Source organism: Lithobates pipiens, unplaced genomic scaffold, assembly GCF_037356315.1.
Source record: "Lithobates pipiens isolate NorthernLeopardFrog02 unplaced genomic scaffold, aLitPip1_a1.2 Scaffold_28, whole genome shotgun sequence".
Classification (NCBI taxonomy): domain Eukaryota; kingdom Metazoa; phylum Chordata; class Amphibia; order Anura; family Ranidae; genus Lithobates; species Lithobates pipiens.
Window position 1 is genome coordinate 229832776 of NW_027507789.1, and position 25538 is coordinate 229858313.

Sequence of the window (25538 nt, forward strand, 5' to 3'; positions counted from 1 at the left end):
GGGGTGCCTTCTGGGCTCTTCAGGGGTGTCTTCTGGGCTCTTCAGGGGTGCCTTCTGGGCTCTTCAGGGGTGTCTTCTGGGCTCTTCAGGGGTGTCTTCTGGGATCTTCAGGGGTGCCTTCTGGGATCTTCAGGGGTGCCTTCTGAGTTCTTCAGGGGTGCCTTCTGGGCTCTTCAGGGGTGCCTTCTGGGCTCTTCATGGGTGCCTTCTGGGCTCTTCAGGGGTGCCTTCTGAGTTCTTCAGGGGTGTCTTCTGGGCTCTTCAGGGGTGCCTTCTGAGTTCTTCAGGGGTGCCTTCTGAGTTCTTCAGGGGTGCCTTCTGAGTTCTTCAGGGGTGTCTTCTGGGCTCTTCAGGGGTGTCTTCTGGGCTCTTCAGGGGTGCCTTCTGAGTTCTTCAGGGGTGCCTTCTGGGGTCTTCAGGGGTGCCTTCTGAGTTCTTCAGGGGTGCCTTCTGAGTTCTTCAAGGGTGTCTTGGCAAAATGCCTAAACATTGCCCTCAAAAATTGTCGTCAGCAAGCCAGAGGATGGGTCAAGCCTGCCGCTTTGTTTTACACAAGGTCGAAGACTTTTTTTATTGTACAGCATTAAAAACCTAGGGCACCACATGGACCAGCTAACCACCGATGACCTGATGGGTTGATAAAGACGATGTTGGGTGCCCAAAAGAGGTCCTTGTTTGTCCCTCTCCTCAGCACTGGGGGCGTGTAAGATGATGGAGGGAGAAGAGAAATGCTGAAATACTAGTCAGTACCAGTATGTAAAGGTGTATTTGGTTTGGAGGAATAAGGCACCTCTAATGTTGGGTGTCCTACATGTGTAGATGCTGCTGTGTTTATTCCTGCTTTTTACATTTTAGAATGAATGATGTGCCTCGAGACTGTGCGGAATTTCAAAGGGAGCCTTGACTGAAAAAAGGTTACAAAACTCTTCTCTACTCTATCCTAGACTAAAGGTGGAGCTGTGACTTCAGGTGTACCATCCATGGATTGCTGTATGGAGGGAATACACCGTCATCACGTGTGCAATACAAACAGAGAGTGCTACACCCAACTCCGAGTATAATAGAACGTGCTGAGAGTTTAAACATGTGTGACTACTTCCTCTTCCAACCGTCCTCCACTGAGGCGCCGTCTACCCTCTTCATTCCTACACCGAGCTGACGTCTCCCTTCTTCCTCCTCCACCGAGCAGACTTCTCCCCTCTTCCTCCTCCACCGAGCAGACTTCTCCCCTCTTCCTCCTCCACCGAGCTGACTTCTCCCCTCTTCCTCCTCCATCGAGCTGACTTCTCCCCTCTTCCTCCTCCACCGAACTGACTTCTCCCCTCTTCCTCCTCCACCGAGCTGACTTCTCCCCTCTTCCTCCTCCACCGAGCTGACTTCTCCTCTCTTCCTCCTCCACCGAGCTGACTTCTCCCCTCTTCCTCCTCCACCGAGCTGACTTCTCCCCTCTTCCTCCTCCACCGAGCTGACTTCTCCCCTCTTCCTCCTCCACCGAGCTGACTTCTCCCCTCTTCTTCCTCCACCGAGCTGACTTCTCCCCTCTTCCTTCACCGAGCTGACTTCTCCCCTCTTCCTCCTCCACCGAGCTGACTTCTCCCCTCTTCCTCCTCCACCGAGCTGACTTCTCCCCTCTTCCTCCTCCACCGAGCTGACTTCTCCCTCTTCCTCCTCCACCGAGCTGACTTCTCCCCTCTTCCTCCACCGAGCTGACTTCTCCCCTCTTCCTCCACCGAGCTGACTTCTCCCCTCTTCCTCCTCCACCGAGCTGACTTCTCCCCTCTTCCTCCTCCACCGAGCTGACTTCTCCCCTCTTCCTCCTCCACCGAGCTGACTTCTCCCCTCTTCCTCCTCCACCGAGCTGACTTCTCCCCTCTTCCTCCTCCACCGAGCTGACTTCTCCCTCTTCCTCCTCCACCGAGCTGACTTCTCCCTCTTCCTCCTCCACCGAGCTGACTTCTCCCCTCTTCCTCCACCGAGCTGACTTCTCCCCTCTTCCTCCTCCACCGAGCTGACTTCTCCCCTCTTCCTCCTCCACCGAGCTGACTTCTCCTCTCTTCCTCCTCCACCGAGCTGACTTCTCCCCTCTTCCTCCTCCACCGAGCTGACTTCTCCCCTCTTCCTCCTCCACCGAGCTGACTTCTCCCCTCTTCCTCCTCCACCGAGCTGACTTCTCCCCTCTTCCTCAGAGCTGACTTCTCCCCTCTTCCTCCTCCACTGAGCTGACTTCTCCCCTCTTCCTCCTCCACCGAGCTGACTTCTCCCCTCTTCCTCCTACACTGAGCAGACTTCTCCCCTCTTCCTCCTACACTGAGCAGACTTCTCCCCTCTTCCTCCTACACTGAGCAGACTTCTCCCCTCTTCCTCCTACACTGAGCTGACTTCTCCCCTCTTCCTCCTCCACGGAGCTGACTTCTCACCTCTTCCTCCTCCACCGAGCTGACTTCTCCCCTCTTCCTCCTCCACAGAGCTGACTTCTCCCCTCTTCCTCCTACACTGAGCTGACTTCTCCCCTCTTCCTCCTACACTGAGCTGACTTCTCCCCTCTTCCTTCTGCACTGAGCAGACTTCTCCCCTCTTCCTCCTCCACCGAGCTGCCTTCTCCCCCTCTTTCTCCTACACAGAGCTGACTTCTCCCCTCTTCCTCCTACACAGAGCTGACTTCTCCCCTCTTCCTCCTACACAGAGCTGACTTCTCCCCTCTTCCTCCTCCACTGAGCTGACTTCTCCCCTCTGCCTTCCTGCAGTAGTATCAGCTCTGTCCTCTCATCATTGGCTGCAAATCTCTCTTGCAACCTGTGAGCTTGCAATCAATCGGAGTCCCCGCACAGGAGATCGGGTCAGTTCTATGTCTGTTTGTCTCTGTAGAAGCCAATATGTAGTAGTCCAGCCCTCCACTAGGAATAACAAGAGCTTCACTCCCCTCTAACCATTGCTCACATTCCGCCAGCAGCTATGCTAGGATATCGGGTGGGGGTGGGGGAGGGGGGCTGTCATGTCAGCACTGTATGGAGCACTTTAAAAATACTTTGATACAGAGCGGTGTGAAAGTAGCCAAAATGGTTGCTATTGGGAGGTGAGAGAAGCACAGAGGAGTGAAATGGACAATTTGTATTTCTTTTAAGCTTTTTGCTGCCAGCGCGGTTTTTGCATTTTCAGCCCTGAAAAATGACATGAAGTCCCCAAACATGAAATCCTTTCTGAAAGCCGACACCCCCGAGAATAGAACCGTGGTAGTACCAATTTGTTTACGCCACGCGCTATTAACACAAAGGTCTAGGAAACGGGAAATTTCAGAAAAAATAAAAAGAACACACTCTAAAGAGAATTTTAGGGGGACACAAATGCAATAAATGACCCACATTTTTGTTAAAATATAAAAGACGAGGTTGCATCGAGTAAACAGATACCCAACAGGCCAAACCTTGAATTTGTGTGTGTGCCCGTGAAATGGCGACAAACCTCAGTACCCTATATATTTTCTACAGGCGATGTTACAAAAGCACCTTATAAGTATCAGTTTAGTGTTACGGAGGAGGTCCTGCGATAGAATTATTGCTCCCACTCCGGGGTGCGCCGTGACATGTATATCGCAATTGACGATTTCACACATAGGAGCCCCCGACCTATTCATTTACATACATACGTGTGTATCTGTGGAGGTGAGGGGGGGGGGCGCAATTTTTTGGGAGAGGTATTTTATGTGCTTGGGTGTAACTTTTTTCCATCACATAGAGGGCAAAAAGTCCCCTATGTGATGTTTTTAGGTGACCGGTTCTCATTAATGAGACATGAAGGGTCTAAAAGACTACCAATGTCTCAGCTGATCACGGGGGGGTTGGAGGTGACATCATACACATCGCTTTCCAAGTCACAAGAAGGGTAGGGGAGTGAAGGTGTGTGCGCTCTCCTCCCTCCCCTCCACCCGCCATGTCGGTCCCGGACCCACAGATGGGCAAGTGGAGCCCTGAATGCATGGTTGGGAATGCTTTCACCCGACAGGCTGGAATCCAGGTGGCTGCAGCTAAACCCCCCGCTCTACGACATATGTACCTGGCAGAGTAAGCCCTTGTACACACAGTAGGAGATTCCGTCGGAATGTGTCTGATGTATCGTTTTGTCGGATATTCCGACTGTGTGTGGTCTGCATCGGACTGTTTCCATCGGAATATCCGTCGGACCAAATTTTCCAACTTGCCGGAAATATTTTCCGACAAAATGCTCCGATCGGACATACTCCAATCATGTGTAGAGAATTCCGATCGGACAAAGTGCCACGCATGCTCAGATCAAATTCCTACATCAAAGCTATTGGCTACTAGACTGAACGTAGTCCCATCGTAACAAAATTACGTCACCACGTTCTGAACGATCGGATTTTCCGACAACTTTGTCCGACTGTGTGTATGCAACAGTTTCAGACACAATCCGTCGGACAAAATCCAACGGATTTGGTTGTCGGAATCTCCGACCTTGTGTACAGGGGCTAAGAGTTAAATGAAGATTTTTGCAGGTTGGATCCCCGATGGTTGGAGCACCAGACACTATGGGGGGGAATTTACTAAAACTGGAGAGTGCAGAATGTGCTGCAGCTGTGCATGGACCAGCCAACTTCAGCCTGTTCAATGAAACTTTGACAATAAAACCTGGAAGCTGATTGGTCCATGCAGAGCTGCTCCATAGTTACATAGTTAGTTAGGTTGAAAAAAGACACAAGTCCATCCAGTTCAACCAAAAAAAACAAAACACATATATAATAAATATACCAGCCCATATACCCAATTCTATACCCACAGTTGATCCAGAGGAAGGCAAAAACCCCAGCAGAGCCATGATCCAATTTGCTAAAGCAGGGGAAAAAATTCCTTCCTGATCCCCCGAGAGGCAATCAGATTTTCCCCGGATCAACTTTACCTATAAATGTCAGTACCCAGTTATATTATGTACACTTAGGAAATAATCCCGACCTTTCTTATAGCAATCCACTGAGCCGACCAGATCCACCTCTGCAGGGAGTCTATTCCACATTTTCACAGCTCTTACTGTGAAGAAACCTTTCCGTATTTGGAGATGAAATCTCTTCTCCTCTAGACGTAAAGAGTCCCCCTTGTCCTCTGTGATGACTGTAAAGTGAATAACTCTACACCAAGTTCCCTATATGGACCCCTTATATATTATACATGGTGATCATATCCCCCCTTAATCTCCTCTTATCAAGAGAGAATAAATTCAGTTCCTCTAATCTTTCCTCATAGCTGAGTTCCTCCATGCCTCTTACCAGTTTGGTTGCCCTTCTCTGCACTTTCTCCAGTTCCCCGATATCCTTTTTGAGAACTGGAGCCCAAAACTGAACGGCATAGTCCAGATGAGGTCTTACTAATGATTTGTACAGATGATATCTCTCTCTCTGGACTCCATACCTCTCCTATACAGGAAAGAGACCGCAGATTGGCATTGCATGTTATTATTGAGTATATGATCTACCAAAACTCCCAGTTCCTTCTCCGCTATGGATCCCCCCAGATCCTTCTCCACCATGGATCCCCCCAGATCCTTCTCCACCATGGATCCCCCCAGATCCTTCTCCACTATGGATCCCCCCAGATCCTTCTCCACTATGGATCCCCCCAGATCCTTCTCCACTATGGATCCCCCCAGATCCTTCTCCACTATGGATCCCCCCAGATCCTTCTCCACTATGGATCCCCCCAGATCCTTCTCCACTATGGATCCCCCCAGATCCTTCTCCACTATGGACCCCCCCAGATCCTTCTCCACTATGGACCCCCCCAGATCCTTCTCCACTATGGACCCCCCCAGATCCTTCTCCACCATGGATCCCCCCAGATCCTTCTCCGCTATGGATCCCCCCAGATCCTTCTCCGCTATGGATCCCCCCAGATCCTTCTCCACTATGGATCCCCCCAGATCCTTCTCCACTATGGATCCCCCCAGATCCTTCTCCACTATGGATCCCCCAGATCCTTCTCCACTATGGATCCCCCCAGATCCTTCTCCACCATGGATCCCCCCAGATCCTTCTCCACTATGGATCCCCCCAGATCCTTCTCCACTATGGATCCCCCCCAGATCCTTCTCCACTATGGATCCCCCCAGATCCTTCTCCACTATGAATCTCCCCAGATCCTTCTCCACTATGAATCTCCCCAGATCCTTCTCCACTATGGATCCCCCCAGATCCTTCTCCACTATGGATCCCCCCAGATCCTTCTCCACTATGGATCCCCCCCAGATCCTTCTCCACTATGGATCCCCCCCAGATCCTTCTCCACTATGAATCTCCCCAGATCCTTCTCCACTATGAATCTCCCCAGATCCTTCTCCACTATGGATCCCCCCAGATCCTTCTCCACTATGGATCCCCCACAGATCCCTCTCCACTATGGATTCCCCCAGTTGTACTCCCCCTAGCATGTATGATGCATATTCTTAGCCACCAAGTGCATAACCTTACATTTCTCAACATTAAATCTCATCTGCCACATAGTCGCCCAATTAGACAGAGCATTGAGGTTGGCTTGTAAATTGGAGACATCCTGTAAGGAGGTTATTGCACTGCATAGCTCCAGATCCGGCACTCTCCAGTTTTAGTAAATCTCCCCCCCCCCCCCAATGTCTACAAGCCTTTAGGTCATGGACTTGCTGGTCAATGTACATGAAATATGAGGAGAAAAATGCAGCCAGGCGTGCCGCATTGAATTCATTTGAACGCCTGAATCTGTTGAAAGCCCATAGAAGGAGGACACATTGTGACGTGAGGTCTTCTCCTGCCTAGGATGAGGTCCATCCTGCACACCGCCTGGTTCTTCCTCGCCCAGCAGCCGGTGATGGTGACATTGGTGTTTGTGGTTCTTATCGCTCTACTCCAGGCTCTATACCACAGGGTATCTAACAGGAAGCTGCACAGAGAACACAAGCAACTGCTGCACGACGTGGCCTACCTGAGCCTAGAGAAGGAAGAACTGGAGGAGGACAGTCTCCATCTAATAGAGGAGAACTGTAAGCTGACACAGAGGATTGACATTATCAGGTAAGTGCCCCTGTCACCCTGTACTAGGTGGTGTGCACAGCTCCATGTACACGAAGGTAAGAAACGTCAATGTAGACTTTGTATATCCGTCTGCATTCATATCACACATTACCCCAGGGGGGTCCCTACATTCTACACATAACTTTACTGTTCTTCAGAGTTTAGGGGGGCCGATTGTGGCCAGTTAGTGTAGAAGAAATAATGCCTAAGGTTTGGTGGTCAGTGGGAGGAATAGTGCCCCATCGTTGGTGTCAGTGGGAGGAATAGTGCCCCATCATTGGTGTCAGTGGGAGGAATAGTGCCCCATCGTTGGTGTCAGTGGGAGGAATAGTGCCCCATCGTTGGTGTCAGTGGGAGGAATAGTGCCCCATCGTTGGTGTCAGTGGGAGGAATAGTGCCCCATCGTTGGTGTCAGTGGGAGGAATAGTGCCCCATCATTGGTGTCAGTGGGAGGAATAGTGCCCCATCATTGGTGTCAATGGAAGGAATAGTGCCCCATTGTTGGTGTCCGTGGGAGGAATAGTGCCCCATCATTGGTGTCTGTAGAAGGAATGATGCTCCATGGTTGGTGTCATTGGGAGGAATAGTGCCCCATCATTGGTGTCAGTGGGAGGAATAGTGCCTCATCATTGGTGTCAGTGGGAGGAATAGTGCCCCATCATTGGTGTCAGTGGGAGGAATAGTGCCCCATCATTGGTGTCAGTGGGAGGAATAGTGCCCCATCATTGGTGTCAGTGGGAGGAATAGTGCCCCATCATTGGTGTCTGTAGAAGGAATGATGCTCCATGGTTGGTGTCATTGGGAGGAATAGTGCCCCATCATTGGTGTCTGTAGAAGGAATGATGCTCCATTGTTGGTGTCATTGGGAGGAATAGTGCCCCATCATTGGTGTCAGTGGGAGGAATAGTGCCCCATCATTGGTGTCAGTAGAAGGAATGATGCTCCATGGTTGGTGTCATTGGGAGGAATAGTGCCCCATTGTTGGTGTAAGTGGAAGAAAAGGGCCTAATAAAGGCAAGCAAAGGGCCACATCTGGCCCTCGGGCAGCAGTTTGGAGAGCGCTGTGTATGGCCTGTAAAGAGACAAAGGGAAATGGCGTTTCAGTGGTACTTGGTTACGTTGGTGCTCCTCTGGCTCCTGGGATTTTTCTGTTGCTGCCCCACTCCACAATGAAATCTGACAACATTTATACAACCCGTGCAGGTTTGTGTGTTTTGGTAAGGCACTGGGAGTGGCAGTTTTTAGCCTGTGAAGTTAATCAGCGCCCCCTATCTGCTGTGTGTTTCCTTACAGGGATAGGAACTTGTCCGATGTGTCGGAGGAGAACAATCAGCTGTTCCATGACGTGGCTCTGCTGACACTAGAGAAGCAGGAAATTCAGGAGAAAAATCAGTTTCTACAAACGGAGAACCAAAACCTGCTGCAGACGGTGGCACAGCTGAGGTATGGGAGGCGATGGAAGGGACAATGTGCACCAAGGTTGGGCTATTCCTCCATCACTATATACAGATCGTCTGTTTCTCAATAATATTCCTTCCATTTGTAGTGCCAGAAGACCACCGGAGACCAATGAGGAGGTCCCACCGCAGATGTGGCAGAACTACGCCGCCCTGCTGGAGGAAAACGAGAGACTGAAGGCCAAATATGAAAATCTTAAAGTTCAGAGAGATCAAGCAATGCGATATTACCAACATGTGGACAAAACTCGCACGCCGAACAAATGTCCCCTTTCCTAACAGAGTGAGGGTCAAATGTTCACCCCTGGACTACATATCCCATTTCTAGACAGACAGTCCATTTTTATCCTGGTTTAAAGGTCCCATATGTAGGTAGACTGTCCCTCTATTATCCTGATCCAAAAGTTCTATGTGTAGATAGTTAGTCCCTCTATTATCCTGATCCAAAAGTTCTATGTGTAGATAGTTAGTCCCTCTATTATCCTGATCTAGAGGTTCCATGTGTAGATGGTTAGTCCCTCCATTATCCTGATCTATAAGTTCTATGTGTAGATAGTTAGTCCCTCTATTATCCTGATCTAGAGGTTCCATGTGTAGATAGTCCCTCTATTATCCTGATCTAGAGGTTCCATGTGTAGATGGATAGTCCCTCTATTATCCTGATCTAGAGGTTCCATGTGTAGATGGATAGTCCCTCTATTATCCTGATCTAGAGGTTCCATGTGTAGATGGATAGTCCCTCTATTATCCTGATCTAGAGGTTCCATGTGTAGATGGTTAGTCCCTCCATTATCCTGATCTAGAGGTTCCATGTGTAGATGGATAGTCCCTCTATTATCCTGATCTAGAGGTTCTATGTATAGATGGATAGTCCCTCTATTATCCTGATCTAGAGGTTCCATGTGTAGATGGATAGTCCCTCTATTATCCTGATCTAGAGGTTCCATGTGTAGATGGTTAGTCCCTATATTATCCTGATCTAGAGGTTCTATGTGTAGATGGATAGTCCCTCTATTATCCTGATCTAGAGGTTCTATGTATAGATGGATAGTCCCTCTATTATCCTGATCTAGATGTCTCATATCCAGTCTGACCCTCTATCCTGATCGAATGTTCCATAATTGGAAGGACTGTCGACATTGCTCTCATCTAGAGGTCCCATTATATTCTCTACTATCCTTATCTGCTTGTCTCTGAAGCACCTCTACTATTCTGATCTAGAGGCCCCATATCCAGATAGACTGTTCCTGTTACCTCCATTTAGATGTTCTCTTAAGCCAACCATACAGTGGGGGGGAAATACTGATTGGCTCCCCTGCGGGTTGTGTAAGTTTTGCCCACTTACAAAGAAATGAAGAGTGTATAATAGTTATCACAGGTGTATTATAAATTGGGGCTGCAGCGATACAAGCATAGGTGTAGAAGCCGAGTATTTGCATGTGTACCCGTACTCATGCAAATTCTCCGATGCCTAATCTGATACCTCCAGGCGCTCCGCCTGAAGAGACGTCACGCGAGGGAGTTGGAGGCGTCACACGCCGATTCCCGGACGTCAGGGGGTGAAGAAGACAGAGGGAATCAGCGGCGTGTTGGAGGCGTCAGAACACCGCGACGGCCATCTTGGTACACCCAGAATTTGCACGCAGTAGGACTTGTTAGTTGTTACACACAGCCAAGTCAGTGATGCATATTAGTGCCGCCTCACCAGCGCACATCAGTGAAGGAGAAAAATTACTTATTTACAAAAAGACACAAGTCCATCAAGTCCATATATAGTACAAGTACATAATAAAAAAATTATTTTGTCTTAAAAAAATCTGTATAGTTGCAACCTTGTTCTATATGATGGAGACAGAATATCAACCAAAAATCCAGAAAAATCACATGATACAAATGTTATAAATGGAGTTCAGGGAGTAAAATAAGTATTTGATCCCCTTAGTAGTTGGTGGAGAAACCCTTGTTGGTGATCAGAGGTCAGACGTTTCTTGTAGGTGGTGATGAGGTTTTCACACATCTCAGGAGGGATTTTCTCCTCTCTTCACTACAGATCTTCTCTAAATCCTGGTTCACACCGAGGCATTTTTTTTAGTGCATTTTCAGTTTTGCAGAAACACACTACAGTCCATTTAACATGGTTTCCTATGGGTCATGTTCACATCTGTGCATTTTATGGAAAGGGCCAGGGAATTCTTTCTGGTTTTTGGTTCCATAGATTTCAATGGATCAAAAGCAGGTACTGAAAAACGCAATATGCAAACTGCACCCTGCACAGGTGTGAACCAGGTGGGAATCCTTAAGGTTTCTTCTTGGCAACTCGAAGTTTCAGCTCCCCCCGTAAGGCTGGATTCACACCTGTGGCATTTGTAGTGCTTTTTGCATTTTTCAGATGTGCAATACAGAACGTGTTCCATAGGAAACCATGCTAAATGGACTGTAGTGCAAATCTAAAAAAAATGCAAAAAGCACTAGAAATGCGTAGGTGTGAATCCAGCCTTTATTTTCTATAGGATTAAGGTCTGGAGACTGTCTAGGCCACTCCAAGACCCATTTTCAGTGTTCTGGCTGAGGGAAGAAGGTTCTCATCCAAGATATATAATAAAGAATACAGGGCCCTGTCCATTGGCCCCTCGATGTGGCTTAAGTCGGCCTGTACCTCTATCAGAGAAAAGGCCCCAAATCATCATGTTCCCACCTCCGTGTGACTGTAGGGATGGAGTTCTTAGGGTCAGTCAGCATTTTTATTCCTCCATACACGGCGAGTCGAGTTAAGAGCTCAATTTTGGTCTCATCTGACCACAGCACTTTTTCCCAATCCTTCTCTGAATCATTTAGATTTTCATTGGCAGACTTTAGATGGGCCTGTCCATGTGTCTTCCTGAGGAGGAGGACCTGTACATGTGTCTTCCTGAGGAGGGGGACCTGTCCACGTGTCTTCCTGAGGAGGAGGACCTGTACATGTGTCTTCCTGAGGAGGGGGACCTGTCCACGTGTCTTCCTGAGGAGGGGGACCTGTACACGTGTCTTCCTGAGGAGGGGGACCTGTACACGTGTCTTCCTGAAAAGGGGGACCTGTACACGTGTCTTCCTGAAGAGGGGGACCTGTACACGTGTCTTCCTGAAGAGGGGGACCTGTACACGTGTCTTCCTGAAGAGGGGGACCTGTACACGTGTCTCCCTGAGGAGGGGGACCTGTACACGTGTCTTCCTGAGGAGGGGGACCTGTACACGTGTCTTCCTGAGGAGGGGGACCTGTACACGTGTCTTCCTGAGGAGGGGAACCTGTACACGTGTCTTCCTGAGGAGGGGAACCTGTACACGTGTCTCCCTGAGGAGGGGGACCTGTACACGTGTCTCCCTGAGGAGGGGGACCTGTACACGTGTCTCCCTGAGGAGGGGGACCTGTACACGTGTCTCCCTGAGGAGGGGGACCTGTACATGTGTCTTCCTGAGGAGGGGGACCTGTCCATGTGTCTTCCTGAGGAGGGGGACCTGTACATGTGTCTCCCTGAGGAGGAGGACCTGTACATGTGTCTTCCTGAGGAGGAGGACCTGTCCATGTGTTTTCCTGAGGAGGGGGACCTGTACATGTGTCTCCCTGAGGAGGAGGACCTGTACACGTGTCTCCCTGAGGAGGAGGACCTGTACACGTGTCTTCCTGAGGAGGAGGACCTGTACACGTGTCTTCCTGAGGAGGGGGACCTGTACATGTGTCTTCCTGAGGAGGAGGACCTGTCCATGTGTCTTCCTGAGGAGGAGGACCTGTCCATGTGTTTTCCTGAGGAGGGGGACCTGTACACGTGTCTCCCTGAGGAGGAGGACCTGTCCATGTGTCTTCCTGAGGAGGAGGACCTGTACATGTGTCTTCCTGAGGAGGGGGACCTGTCCATGTGTCTTCCTGAGGAGGAGGACCTGTACATGTGTCTTCCTGAGGAGGGGGACCTGTACATGTGTCTTCCTGAGGAGGAGGACCTGTCCATGTGTCTTCCTGAGGAGGGGACCTGTCCATGTGTCTTCCTGAGGAGGAGGACCTGTACACGTGTCTTCCTGAGGAGGAGGACCTTGCGGGGGCTGCAGGATTTCAATCCATGGTGGTGTATTGTGTCACCAATGGTTTGTTTGGTGACTGTGGTCCCAACTGCCTTGAGATCCTTCACAAGCTCCTCCCATGTAGTTCTGGGCGGATCCCTCACTTTTCTCATGACCATCCTCACCCCATGAGGAGAAATCTTCCATGGAGCTCCAGACTGAGGACAATTGGTGGTTATTTTGTATTTCTTCCATTTGTGAATAATCTCTCCGGCACTCGTCTCCTCTCACCAAGCTTCTTGCTGATGGTCTTGTAGCCCATTCCAGCCTTGTGCAGGTCTCCAATCTTCTCCCCGACGTCCTCTGACAGATCTTTGGTCTTCCCCATGATGGTGAGGATTGGAGGGAAGGGATTCTGTGGAGAGGCGTCTTCTATACACATAACGAGTTGTCGTTAGGAGAACCTTCTTACATTGTCAGGACTGATCTGTGTACCACATGAGCACCTACTGGAGCCAGTCTGTGGGGGGGGCAGAATTATTGTTGGTTGGTAGGGGATCAAATACTTATTTTACTCACTGAACTGCAACTCCATTTATAACATTTGTATTGTGTGTTTTTTCTGGATTTTTGGTTGATATTCCGTCTCCATCATATAAAATACACCTCTGATAAAAATGATAGACCCTTCATTTCTATGTAAGTGGGCAAAACTCACCCCATCTGCGGGGGAGACGATTGTTATTCCCTCCAACTGTATATGGTTGTAATCTCGGATGGTTTAGCAGGGACTGGCTGAAATTCATGGGCAGGCTGATTGTACCCAATTTGATCCGTACAACCAGCATGTTGGATTTTTACATGTGATTAGAGCTGCACGATTAATCGCTAAGAATCGAAATCACAATCTTTTTCTTGTCCCGATCTTCAAAACAGCATGTCACCGATTCTTTAACACATGCAGAGAGTTCTCACAGCTGGGAAAAAATAGAAAAATCCAGGCAGCCGCCAAGTTTAATCAGAACAGGAGAACAAGTAGAAACAAAAGTATATTTTCCTTCTTTTATCAAAGGAAAGAACTCCGGCGTGTAAATGAGAGAAGTTTAACCATTTAAAGACCAAAACTTTTCTGGACATTTTTTGATTACATGTAAAAAACATTATTTTCTTCTAGAAAATTACGTGGAACGCCCAAACATGATATACATTTTTAGCAGAGACCCTATAGAATAAAATGGTGGTTGTTGCAATATTTTATGTCACACCGTATTTGCACAGCCGTCTTTCACATGCAATTTTTTTGTATAATGTGAAAGAAGTTACACCGCGAGAATCGTGATCTTTATTCTAAGCAAAAAATTGTGATTCTCATTTTAGCCAAAATCGTGCCGCTTTACATGTGAAATCACTGTATAGCCCGGGCAGGGATGCCCCCCCCCCCCACAGGAAAAAAAAATAAATAAATAACCCCCCCCCCCCCCCACAGGAAAGAAAAAAAAAATAACCCCCCCCCCCCCCCCCACAGGAAAGAAAAAAAAAAAAAATAACCCCCCCCCCCCCCCCATCTATGGCCGGCTTTACCCTGATGAAGATTTACCAGAGAATGAGAGAAGTGGGGGGATGTGTGACCTCCATTGGTAAGGAGTGATATCTCCTACCCTGGTCTGTATGTGAGGAGCCAGACCACCGAGCACCGTCTCTTCTATCCTCCCGGGGAAAAGGGTGAAGAAAACGGTGAAATAATGGGGGGGGGGGGGGTCATCACACATTTCATACAAGTTCTTATGGGGGGGCTTACATGGTAACAATGTGGATGTTGTGACCCTTTATGAAGGTCAGTGTTAGTTATATGTGGTGATGATGTGTTGGATGGGCTGTATGTGGTGTTAGTATTCGCCATGTGCCACTACATAGATGGGTGCGGGGGAAGGGTTTGTCTGTAGTAGCAGTTCAGGTCACATGACACCCCTGTGTTTGCGGGGGAAGGGTGGTCTGTAGTGGCAGTTCAGGTCACATGACACCCGTGTTTGCGGGGGAAGGGTGGTCTGTAGTGGCAGTTCAGGTCACATGACACCCCTGTGTTTGCGGGGGAAGGGTGGTCTGTAGTGGCAGTTCAGGTCACATGACACTTCTGTGTGTGTCTGGAGGAAGGGTTGTCTGTAGTGACAGTTCAGGTCACATGACACTTCTGTGTGTGTCTGGGGGAAGGGTTGTCTGTAGTGACAGTTCAGGTCACATGACACCTCTGTGTGTGTCTGGGGGAAGGGTTGTCTGTAGTGACAGTTCAGGTCACATGACACCTGTGTGTGTCTGGGGGAAGAGTTGTCTGTAGTGACAGTTCAGGTCAGATGACACTTCTGTGTGTGTCTGGGGGAAGGGTTGTCTGTAGTGACAGTTCAGGTCACATGACACTTCTGTGTGTGTCTGGGGGAAGGGTGGTCTGTAGTGACAGTTCAGGTCACATGACACTTCTGTGTGTGTCTGGGGGAAGGGTTGTCTGTAGTGACAGTTCAGGTCACATGACACTTCTGTGTGTGTCTGGGGGAAGGGTTGTCTGTAGTGACAGTTCAGGTCACATGACACTTCTGTGTGTGTCTGGGGGAAGGGTGGTCTGTAGTGACAGTTCAGGTCACATGACACTTCTGTGTGTGTCTGGGGGAAGGGTGGTCTGTAGTGACAGTTCAGGTCACATGACACCTCTGTGTGTGTCTGGGGGAAGGGTTGTCTGTAGTGACAGTTCAGGTCACATGACACCTGTGTGTGTCTGGGGGAAGAGTTGTCTGTAGTGACAGTTCAGGTCACATGACACTTCTGTGTGTGTCTGGGGGAAGGGTTGTCTGTAGTGACAGTTCAGGTCACATGACACTTCTGTGTGTGTCTGGGGGAAGGGTGGTCTGTAGTGACAGTTCAGGTCACATGACACTTCTGTGTGTGTCTGGGGGAAGGGTGGTCTGTAGTGACAGTTCAGGTCACATGACACCTCTGTGTGTGTCTGGGGGAAGGGTTGTCTGTAGTGACAGTTCAGGTCACATGACACCTGTGTGTGTCTGGGGGAAGAGTTGTCTGTAGTGACAGTTCAGGTCACATGACACCTGTGTGTGTCTGGGGGAAGGGTGGTCTGTAGTGACAGTTCAGGTCGCATGACATCTCTGTGTGTGTCTGGGGGAAGGGTTGTCTGTAGTGACAGTTCAGGTCACATGACACCTCTGTGTGGGTGGAAGGGTGGTCTGTAGTGACAGTTCAGGTCAGATGACACCTGTGTGTGTCTGGGGGAAGGGTGGTCTGTAGTGACAGTTCAGCTCACATGACACCTGTGTGTGTCTGGGGGAAGGGTGGTCTGTAGGGACAGTTCAGGTCACATGACACCTCTGCGTGGGTGGAAGGGTGGTCTGTAGTGACAGTTCAGGTCAGATGTCACCTCGGTGGGGGTGGGGGGGGAGGTGGTCTGTAGTGACAGTTCAGGTCACATGACACCCCTGTGTTTGCGGGGGAAGGGTGGTCTGTAGTGACAGTTCAGGTCGCATGACATCTCTGTGTGTGTCTGGGGGAAGGGTTGTCTGTAGTGACAGTTCAGGTCACATGACACCTCTGTGTGGGTGGAAGGGTGGTCTGTAGTGACAGTTCAGGTCAGATGACACCTGTGTGTGTCTGGGGGAAGGGTGGTCTGTAGTGACAGTTCAGCTCACATGACACCTGTGTGTGTCTGGGGGAAGGGTGGTCTGTAGGGACAGTTCAGGTCACATGACACCTCTGCGTGGGTGGAAGGGTGGTCTGTAGTGACAGTTCAGGTCAGATGACACCTCGGTGGGGGTGGGGGGGGAGGTGGTCTGTAGTGACAGTTCAGGTCACATGACACCCCTGTGTTTGCGGGGGAAGGGTGGTCTGTAGTGACAGTTCAGGTCGCATGACATCTCTGTGTGTGTCTGGGGGAAGGGTTGTCTGTAGTGACAGTTCAGGTCACATGACACCTCTGTGTGGGTGGAAGGGTGGGCTGTAGTGACAGTTCAGGTCACATGACACCTCTGTGTGGGTGGAAGGGTGGTCTGTAGTGACAGTTCAGGTCACATGACACCTGTGTGTGTCTGGGGGAAGGGTGGTCTGTAGTGACAGTTCAGCTCACATGACACCTGTGTGTGTCTGGGGGAAGGGTGGTCTGTAGGGACAGTTCAGGTCACATGACACCTCTGCGTGGGTGGAAGGGTGGTCTGTAGTGACAGTTCAGGTCAGATGACACCTCGGTGGGGGTGGGGGGGAAGGTGGTCTGTAATGACAGTTCAGGTCACATGACACTTTGGTGTGTAGGGGAAGGGTGCACACGTTGTCCGCAGTCTGATGTACATATAAGATGTAATAAAACATTTGTGAAATCTATTGAAGGTGTAATTTTCCCCTCTTTGGTGATCACATGGCAGACAATACAGCGTGTGAGATGTGAGGAGCCGAGGAACTTCCACCCCCCTAATTATTACATACAAATAATACAATCTTCTATCTATAGAAGTACAGATGGAACGCGTGCCGCTCACATCCAGCTTCCAGGTTTTATTCCCAAAGTAGAATTGAACAAGCCGAGGTCAGAAGCTGATTGGTTGTTATGCAGAAATGTGACTCATTTTGCCCTCTCTGGCTTTAGTAAACCCCCCTTGTCAGGCGCAGCTAGCGCTCCTGCTCCTCCTTCCACCATCCGGGGTTTGCCGTTCTCCCCGCCTGCGTCCACCTGCAGGCTGACCGATGTGGTCAGTCTCTGGATGAAAACTTAAACCCCTTATGAGCCAACTAAACCCTCATTTAGATGCCGGTGATACAGAGCGATACGTGGGTTGTTCCTGATCGAGCTCCCTGTCTGCCCTGCTCTGCTCTGATAGGTTGGATTTCCCTGTGTATGATCTTGGACCAGATTTTTCACTATTCCGTGAACTCAGTCTGCCTTTTACCTGGACTGTCATAGAACCACATTACCCGTCTGCTTACCACAAGTACCCGTTTGCTTTGCTTAGTTCGCACATGCCCTGGCACGGTGGCCAGACACTATAATATTGTGTATAAGTCCTGGGGGCAACCAAGTACCGATAGGCCTGCTTGCCTTATGGGAAAGGGGGCTGCTATAGTGTCTGACCACCTCTGTTAGGCCCCCCCTATGCAACTACAATCTCAACACATATGTACATACCGTATTTTCCGCACCATAAGACGCACTTTTCCCCCCTGGGGCGGGGTTGTCTCTGCATCTTATGGAGTGAATGCATGGTAGGCAACTGCCAACCACCGATGGCAACACCCCCCCACCACCAGAAGAGAAGCAGGAGAGCGGAGGACAGACATCTGAAGCCCCTGTGAGGAGGGCTGGACTATCCTACCGGTGACTGCAGCACTCTCCTCCCTCTGTCCTCCGGCGCTTGTATGTCACGGAGATGGGTCTGTGTGCAAGGTCCCACCCCCTCCCCAGACCAGCTCATGTGATAATAGATTGAATCAGTGTTCCGCCTATCACACGAGCCGGTCTAGTGGGGCGGGACCTTGCACACAGACCCAGCTCCGTGACATACGAGCGCCAGAGGGAGGAGAGCGTTGCGTTATCCAGAGGTTGACATTAGTGGGCAGAGAAGCTGCAGGGGTGGGCACATAGAGGCTGCAATTGGTGGGCAGAGAGGCTGCAGGGGTGGGCACATAGAGGCTGCAATTGGTGGGCAGAGAGGCTGCAGGGGTGGGCACATAGAGGCTGCAATTGGTGGGCAGAGAGACTGCAGGGGTGGGCACATGGAGGCTGCAATTGGTGGGCAGAGAGACTGCAGGGGTGGACACATGGAGGCTGCAATTGGTGGGCAGAGAGACTGCAGGGGTGGACACATGGAGGCTGCAATTGGTGGGCAGAGAGACTGCAGGGGTGGCACATAGAGGCTGCAATTGGTGGGCAGAGAGACTGCAGGGGTGGGGACATAGAGGCTGCAATTGGTGGGCAGAGAGACTGCAGGGGTGTGCACATAGAGGCTGCAATTGGTGGGCACATAGAGGCTGCATTTATGGCAATGGTCAGGTCGCATTTCATGGGCACTGGTAAATATTTTAGTACACCATTTGGTTTAGAATATTTTTTTTTCTTGTTTTCCTCCTCTAAAATCTAGGTGCGTCTTATGGATCAAAAAATACGGTATATCGTAAGCATAGACAAGCGTGGCCTCAATAGTCCGTGAAGAAAACAATATCCCCAATAAAACACTTCATAGAGTAAACGTAAAATAACTTCAAATCTTCTTCTGCTATTTCTTACAGTTCCAATCCCCATGTGCACGGCTCCACACCGCGTTTTCTATCTCTAAACGAAACTGAGCTATCGCAATCCAATTGTCCTGCGGCATTCGGCTCCTCCCACATTTTTAGCACTGAACACTGTAATGATGTCACTGGGCCCCAAAAAAGCGTTGCCAACATTACTAGCAAAAGATCAATGAATAAATAAAAATATCCCAGTTTGTAGTTTCTATAACGTTTGCGATTTTTTTTTTTTAAACAAAAATATTTAGCAGAATACATATTGGAAGAAACCGATGAAGAAAATTAGATTTTTTGATTTTTTTATTGGATGTTTTATAGCAGAAAAAGTAAAAAATATTTTATTTTATTTGGGTACGTTGTCGCACGACCGCGCAATTGTCATTAACCACTTCAGTACAGGGCATTTTCACCCTCTTCCTGCCCAGGCCAATTTTCAGCGCTGTCACACTTTGAATGACGATTGCGCGGTCATGCTCCATTGACAGTACTTGGATCTGTGTGCTTACACACACACAGATCGACGTCCCAGCTCGGACTAGCAATCGCGGGCGCCTGGCGCACACGTGCATCGGGTCCCCAGTGATGCAGCGAGTGCACGCGCGCTCCACAATGCCGGGAAGCCGACGACGTCATAGGACACCCATCCCGAGGGAGGAACGGTTCCTGCTGCCGTCATTTTACAATATTGCAGTAGGGAACTGGTTAAAGTGCTGTATTGCAAAAAAAAAAAAAAAGGCCCGGTCATGAAAAGGGGGGTAAACCTTCCAGGGCTGGAGAGGTTAACAAAGAAAACCCCTCCCCCATTTCATGCAGTCAGCAATGGCACCACATGGACGAGAAATGTCGCAAGGCCTAAGACAATCATTTCTTCACACAAGAAAGGTGACGGCTACAAGAAGATCAGCAAAACTTTACTTATCAGTCAGAATACAAAATGTAACAAAGATGGACGTGCAACCATCGGACAGAGAGGTCCCGGCCGGCCACGGAAGGCAACATCGAGCGTCTTCCGATGAGGAGGGTTGAAGACAAATCGCCATGCAAGGTCACTGCTTCCGGCGACACAATACGGGGTACACTGCAGAGGAACGGCGTGCATGGGTGTCGTCCACCAAGGAAGCCTCTTCTAAAGCCCACCTAGAATTGCCCAGGGGCCATGCTGAAAAAGAAGAGGAGGCTACTGGGACTCTGTACTCTGGAATGATGAGACCAAGATAAATGTTTTTAGAACTGATGGCTTCAAAACTGTATGGTGTGACACAGGTGAAGAGTACAAAAGAAAAATGCACGGCGCCTACTGTGAAACATGGTGGTGGCTGTGTCCTTCTGTGGGGCTGCATGAGTGTTTCTGGTGTCGGAGAGCTGCATTCCATTAATGGGACCATGAATTCACAGATGTACTGCTCTATATTGAATGAGAAGATGCTACCACATCACTCCATGCTCCTTGGTCGTTGTGTACTTTTCCACCAATGATCTAAAACACACATCTAAGGCCACTGCTGAAGAAGACCCGGGAGAAAGCGATTCCGTGGCCATCTCCTGACCCCAACCAATCGGGGAACACCTATGGGGAAATCTGAAGAGACGTCACTCTCCATCCACCATCCAGGCTCTAAAAGAGGTCGTTCTTGAATAGAAAAAAGATCGATTATGCAATATGTCGCCGTTCATCCCATGCCTAGAAGACTTGGTGCTCTCCTTACACTTATACTGAGCGCTGTATATTGGGGTGTCATTTATGCTGAGTGCTCTATATTGGGGTGTCCTCATTTATGCTGAGCGCTGTATGTGTGTTAGGATTGTAGTTGCATAGTGAGCTTTTATTTAGGTTTTATACCCTGAGGGAGCGTCGCATGGTCACAGATATTTGTAGACACGCCCCAGCAGGTTCCCCTGTACAGGGGGTCTCGGGGGGGGGGGGGGGGGGGTAGGTGGGCTCCTTGGATCTCCCATGTTGCTGCTTCTTTATAGAGCCGGCAGTGATCTGGGAGTATGGTTCTATTCTCAGGGAGGGGATCTTCTCCAGCATTTCCCTTCCCTGGCAGATGTGTCTGTGTTTGCTGCAATTAATGTCTCCCCCGGGAGGTAAATGAGACCCTCCCAGCACGTTCACCTGTAAAATGTCATCCAGGATATCAGACTATATATAATAAGATATTACATGTCTCTATATAAGATTAGCCCACACACATACCCCTCCAAATCATCTGCCCCGTCCACATCAGTGCCAGCAAGCCGTGGCCTGGAAGACTGGCATACAATCTCCAGGATTCAGAGGAACACCTCAAATTCAGTGTGTGGAGCACAGACCCCCTACCCTGGTATGTTCACAAGACAAGGTGTAATCTATAGAGGAACCCCCGGCCAGGACCCTGCAATGTTCACAAGACAAGGTGTAATCTATAGAGGAACCACCGGCCAGGACCCTGGAATGTTCACAAGACAAGGTGTAATCTATAGAGGAACCACCGGCCAGGACCCTGGAATGTTCACAAGACAAGGTGTAATCTATAGAGGAACCACCGGCCAGGACCCTGGAATGTTCACAAGACAAGGTGTAATCTATAGAGGAACCCCCGGCCAGGACCCTGGAATGTTCACAAGACAAGGTGTAATCTATAGAGGAACCCCCGGCCAGGACCCTGGAATGTTCACAAGACAAGGTGTAATCTATAGAGGAACCACCGGCCAGGACCCTGGAATGTTCACAAGACAAGGTGTAATCTATAGAGGAACCACCGGCCAGGACCCTGGAATGTTCACAAGACAAGGTGTAATCTATAGAGGAACCACCGGCCAGGACCCTGGAATGTTCACAAGACAAGGTGTAATCTATAGAGGATCCCCCGGCCAGGACCCTGGAATGTTCACAAGACAAGGTGTAATCTATAGAGGAACCCACGGCCAGGACTCTGGAATGTTCCCAAGACAAGGTGTAATCTATAGAGGAACCACCGGCCAGGACCCTGGAATGTTCACAAGACAAGGTGTAATCTATAGAGGAACCCACGGCCAGGACTCTGGAATGTTCACAAGACAAGGTGTAATCTATAGAGGAACCCACGGCCAGGACTCTGGAATGTTCACAAGGACAAGGTGTAATCTATAGAGGAACCCACGGCCAGGACTCTGGAATGTTCACAAGGACAAGGTGTAATCTATAGAGGAACCCACGGCCAGGACTCTGGAATGTTCACAAGACAAGGTGTAATCTATAGAGGAACCCACGGCCAGGACTCTGGAATGTTCACAAGACAAGGTGTAATCTATAGAGGAACCCACGGCCAGGACTCTGGAATGTTCACAAGGACAAGGTGTAATCTATAGAGGAACCCACGGCCAGGACTCTGGAATGTTCACAAGACAAGGTGTAATCTATAGAGGAACCACCGGCCAGGACCCTGGAATGTTCACAATACAAGGTGTAATCTATAGAGGAACCACCCGCCAGGACCCTGGAATGTTCACAAGACAAGGTGTAATCTATAGAGGAACCACCGGCCAGGACCCTGGAATGTTCACAAGACAAGGTGTAATCTATAGAGGAACCACCGGCCAGGACTCTGGAATGTTCACAAGGACAAGGTGTAATCTATAGAGGAACCCACGGCCAGGACTCTGGAATGTTCACAAGGACAAGGTGTAATCTATAGAGGAACCACCGGCCAGGACCCTGGAATGTTCACAAGACAAGGTGTGATCTATAGAGGAACTACCCGCCAGGACCCTGGAATGTTCACAATACAAGGTGTAATCTATAGAGGAACCACCCGCCAGGACCCTGGAATGTTCACAAGACAAGGTGTAATCTATAGAGGAACCACCGCCAGGACCCTGGAATGTTCACAAGACAAGGTGTAATCTATAGAGGAACCACCGGCCAGGACCCTGGAATGTTCACAAGGACAAGGTGTAATCTATAGAGGAACCACCGGCCAGGACTCTGGAATGTTCACAAGGACAAGGTGTAATCTATAGAGGAACCCCCGGCCAGGACTCTGGAATGTTCACAAGACAAGGTGTAATCTATAGAGGAACCACCCGCCAGGACCCTGGAATGTTCACAAGACAAGGTGTAATCTATAGAGGAACCACCCGCCAGGACCCTGGAATGTTCACAAGACAAGGTGTAATCTATAGAGGAACCACCGGCCAGGACCCTGGAATGTTCACAAGACAAGGTGTAATCTATAGAGGAACCACCGGCCAGGACCCTGGAATGTTCACAAGACAAGGTGTAATCTATAGAGGAACCCACGGCCAGGACTCTGGAATGTTCACAAGGACAAGGTGTAATCTATAGAGGAACCACCGGCCAGGACTCTGGAATGTTCACAAGGACAAGGTGTAATCTATAGAGGAACCCACGGCCAGGACTCTGGAATGTTCACAAGACAAGGTGTAATCTATAGAGGAACCACCGGCCAGGACTCTGGAATGTTCACAAGGACAAGGTGTAATCTATAGAGGAACCACCAGCCAGGACTCTGGAATGTTCACAAGACAAGGTGTAATCTATAGAGGAACCCACGGCCAGGACTCTGGAATGTTCACAAGGACAAGGTGTAATCTATAGAGGAACCACCGGCCAGGACCCTGGAATGTTCACAAGACAAGGTGTGATCTATAGAGGAACCACCGGCCAGGACCCTGGAATGTTCACAAGACAAGGTGTAATCTATAGAGGAACCACCGGCCAGGACCCTGGAATGTTCACAAGACAAGGTGTAATCTATAGAGGAACCACCGGCCAGGACCCTGGAATGTTCACAAGGACAAGGTGTAATCTATAGAGGAACCACCGGCCAGGACCCTGGAATGTTCACAAGACAAGGTGTAATCTATAGAGGAACCACCGGCCAGGACCCTGGAATGTTCACAAGACAAGGTGTAATCTATAGAGGAACCACCGGCCAGGACCCTGGAATGTTCACAAGACAAGGTGTGATCTATAGAGGAACCACCGGCCAGGACCCTGGAATGTTCACAAGGACAAGGTGTAATCTATAGAGGAACCACCGGCCAGGACCCTGGAATGTTCACAATACAAGGTGTGATCTATAGAGGAACCACCGGCCAGGACCCTGGAATGTTCACAAGACAAGGTGTAATCTATAGAGGAACCACCGGCCAGGACCCTGGAATGTTCACAAGACAAGGTGTAATCTATAGAGGAACCACCGGCCAGGACCCTGGAATGTTCACAATACAAGGTGTGATCTATAGAGGAACCACCGGCCAGGACCCTGGAATGTTCACAAGACAAGGTGTAATCTATAGAGGAACCACCGGCCAGGACCCTGGAATGTTCACAAGACAAGGTGTAATCTATAGAGGAACCCCCGGCCAGGACCCTGGAATGTTCACAAGACAAGGTGTGATCTATAGAGGAACCCACGGCCAGGACTCTGGAATGTTCACAAGGACAAGGTGTAATCTATAGAGGAACCCACGGCCAGGACTCTGGAATGTTCACAAGACAAGGTGTAATCTATAGAGGAACCCCCGGCCAGGACCCTGGAATGTTCACAAGACAAGGTGTAATCTATAGAGGAACCACCGGCCAGGACTCTGGAATGTTCACAAGACAAGGTGTAATCTATAGAGGAACCACCGGCCAGGACCCTGGAATGTTCACAAGGACAAGGTGTAATCTATAGAGGAACCCACGGCCAGGACTCTGGAATGTTCACAAGACAAGGTGTAATCTATAGAGGAACCACCGGCCAGGACTCTGGAATGTTCACAAGGACAAGGTGTAATCTATAGAGGAACCACCCGCCAGGACCCTGGAATGTTCACAAGACAAGGTGTAATCTATAGAGGAACCACCGGCCAGGACCCTGGAATGTTCACAAGACAAGGTGTAATCTATAGAGGAACCACCGGCCAGGACCCTGGAATGTTCACAAGACAAGGTGTAATCTATAGAGGAACCACCGGCCAGGACCCTGGAATGTTCACAAGACAAGGTGTAATCTATAGAGGAACCCCCGGCCAGGACCCTGGAATGTTCACAAGACAAGGTGTAATCTATAGAGGAACCACCGGCCAGGACTCTGGAATGTTCACAAGACAAGGTGTAATCTATAGAGGAACCACCGGCCAGGACCCTGGAATGTTCACAAGGACAAGGTGTAATCTATAGAGGAACCCACGGCCAGGACTCTGGAATGTTCACAAGACAAGGTGTAATCTATAGAGGAACCACCGGCCAGGACTCTGGAATGTTCACAAGGACAAGGTGTAATCTATAGAGGAACCACCCGCCAGGACCCTGGAATGTTCACAAGACAAGGTGTAATCTATAGAGGAACCACCCGCCAGGACCCTGGAATGTTCACAAGACAAGGTGTGATCTATAGAGGAAAGTTGTCACAGTATATAGTGTTAAGACTTTGTTCACATAGACGGACTATAGCGTTCACCTGTACAAGGGCCGTGTTTGTCTTGACGGTTGTTCTTCTTCTTCATCCCCATCCAGGCAATGCCATTCATGTCTGCCTTTCATAAAAACAAATGTACACTCAGTATCCACAGATGCGTATTACCATATATTAAAGTTAAGGCGTGTGTGGTCACTGGGTTTTGGCCTTGATGCATGGGGCTCTGGTGTTGAGTTGCCGCTCAGGCCCATTGCAGGCTGCCTGCTGCTGTGGCTGGACGGTGCACCTAGCAGCACAAACATGTCAGGCAGTATGTGCCCAGGGACGCATAACTAGATGCAA

The 25538-nt window shown here is 49.6% G+C and overlaps 1 protein-coding gene and 2 long non-coding RNA genes across 4 annotated transcripts in view; 2 read left to right on the forward strand and 1 right to left on the reverse strand.

Annotated features, from left to right (window-relative positions):
• Positions 1-1088: 1088 nt before the first annotated feature.
• LOC143936256 (uncharacterized) lies at positions 1089-12971 on the forward strand. 2 transcript variants are annotated; one of them, XM_077460695.1, is made up of 4 exons: positions 1089-2836; positions 6794-7048; positions 8342-8491; positions 8595-12971. In XM_077460695.1, exon 4 carries the CDS (start codon positions 11362-11364, stop codon positions 12724-12726), a length of 1365 nt encoding a protein of 454 aa, XP_077316821.1. In that variant the 5' UTR covers positions 1089-2836; positions 6794-7048; positions 8342-8491; positions 8595-11361; the 3' UTR covers positions 12727-12971. The 2 variants fall into 2 exon arrangements, with proteins under 2 accessions (XP_077316821.1, XP_077316822.1); XM_077460696.1 differs by having other exon boundaries at positions 1100-2836.
• A 1091-nt stretch (positions 12972-14062) lies between these two features.
• On the forward strand, positions 14063-16905 carry LOC143936265 (uncharacterized). The gene is made up of 2 exons (XR_013263641.1): positions 14063-14651; positions 15997-16905. It is a non-coding gene; the product is annotated as an uncharacterized LOC143936265 (long non-coding RNA).
• A 2792-nt stretch (positions 16906-19697) lies between these two features.
• Positions 19698-25538, reverse strand: part of LOC143936267 (uncharacterized) — a 28841-nt gene continuing 23000 nt past the window's right edge. Inside the window, exons 2-3 of the long non-coding RNA XR_013263644.1 lie at positions 25239-25310; positions 19698-19966 (exon numbers count right to left, since the gene is read on the reverse strand). This is a non-coding gene — a long non-coding RNA (uncharacterized LOC143936267). The remainder of the gene's footprint in view (positions 19967-25238; positions 25311-25538) is intronic.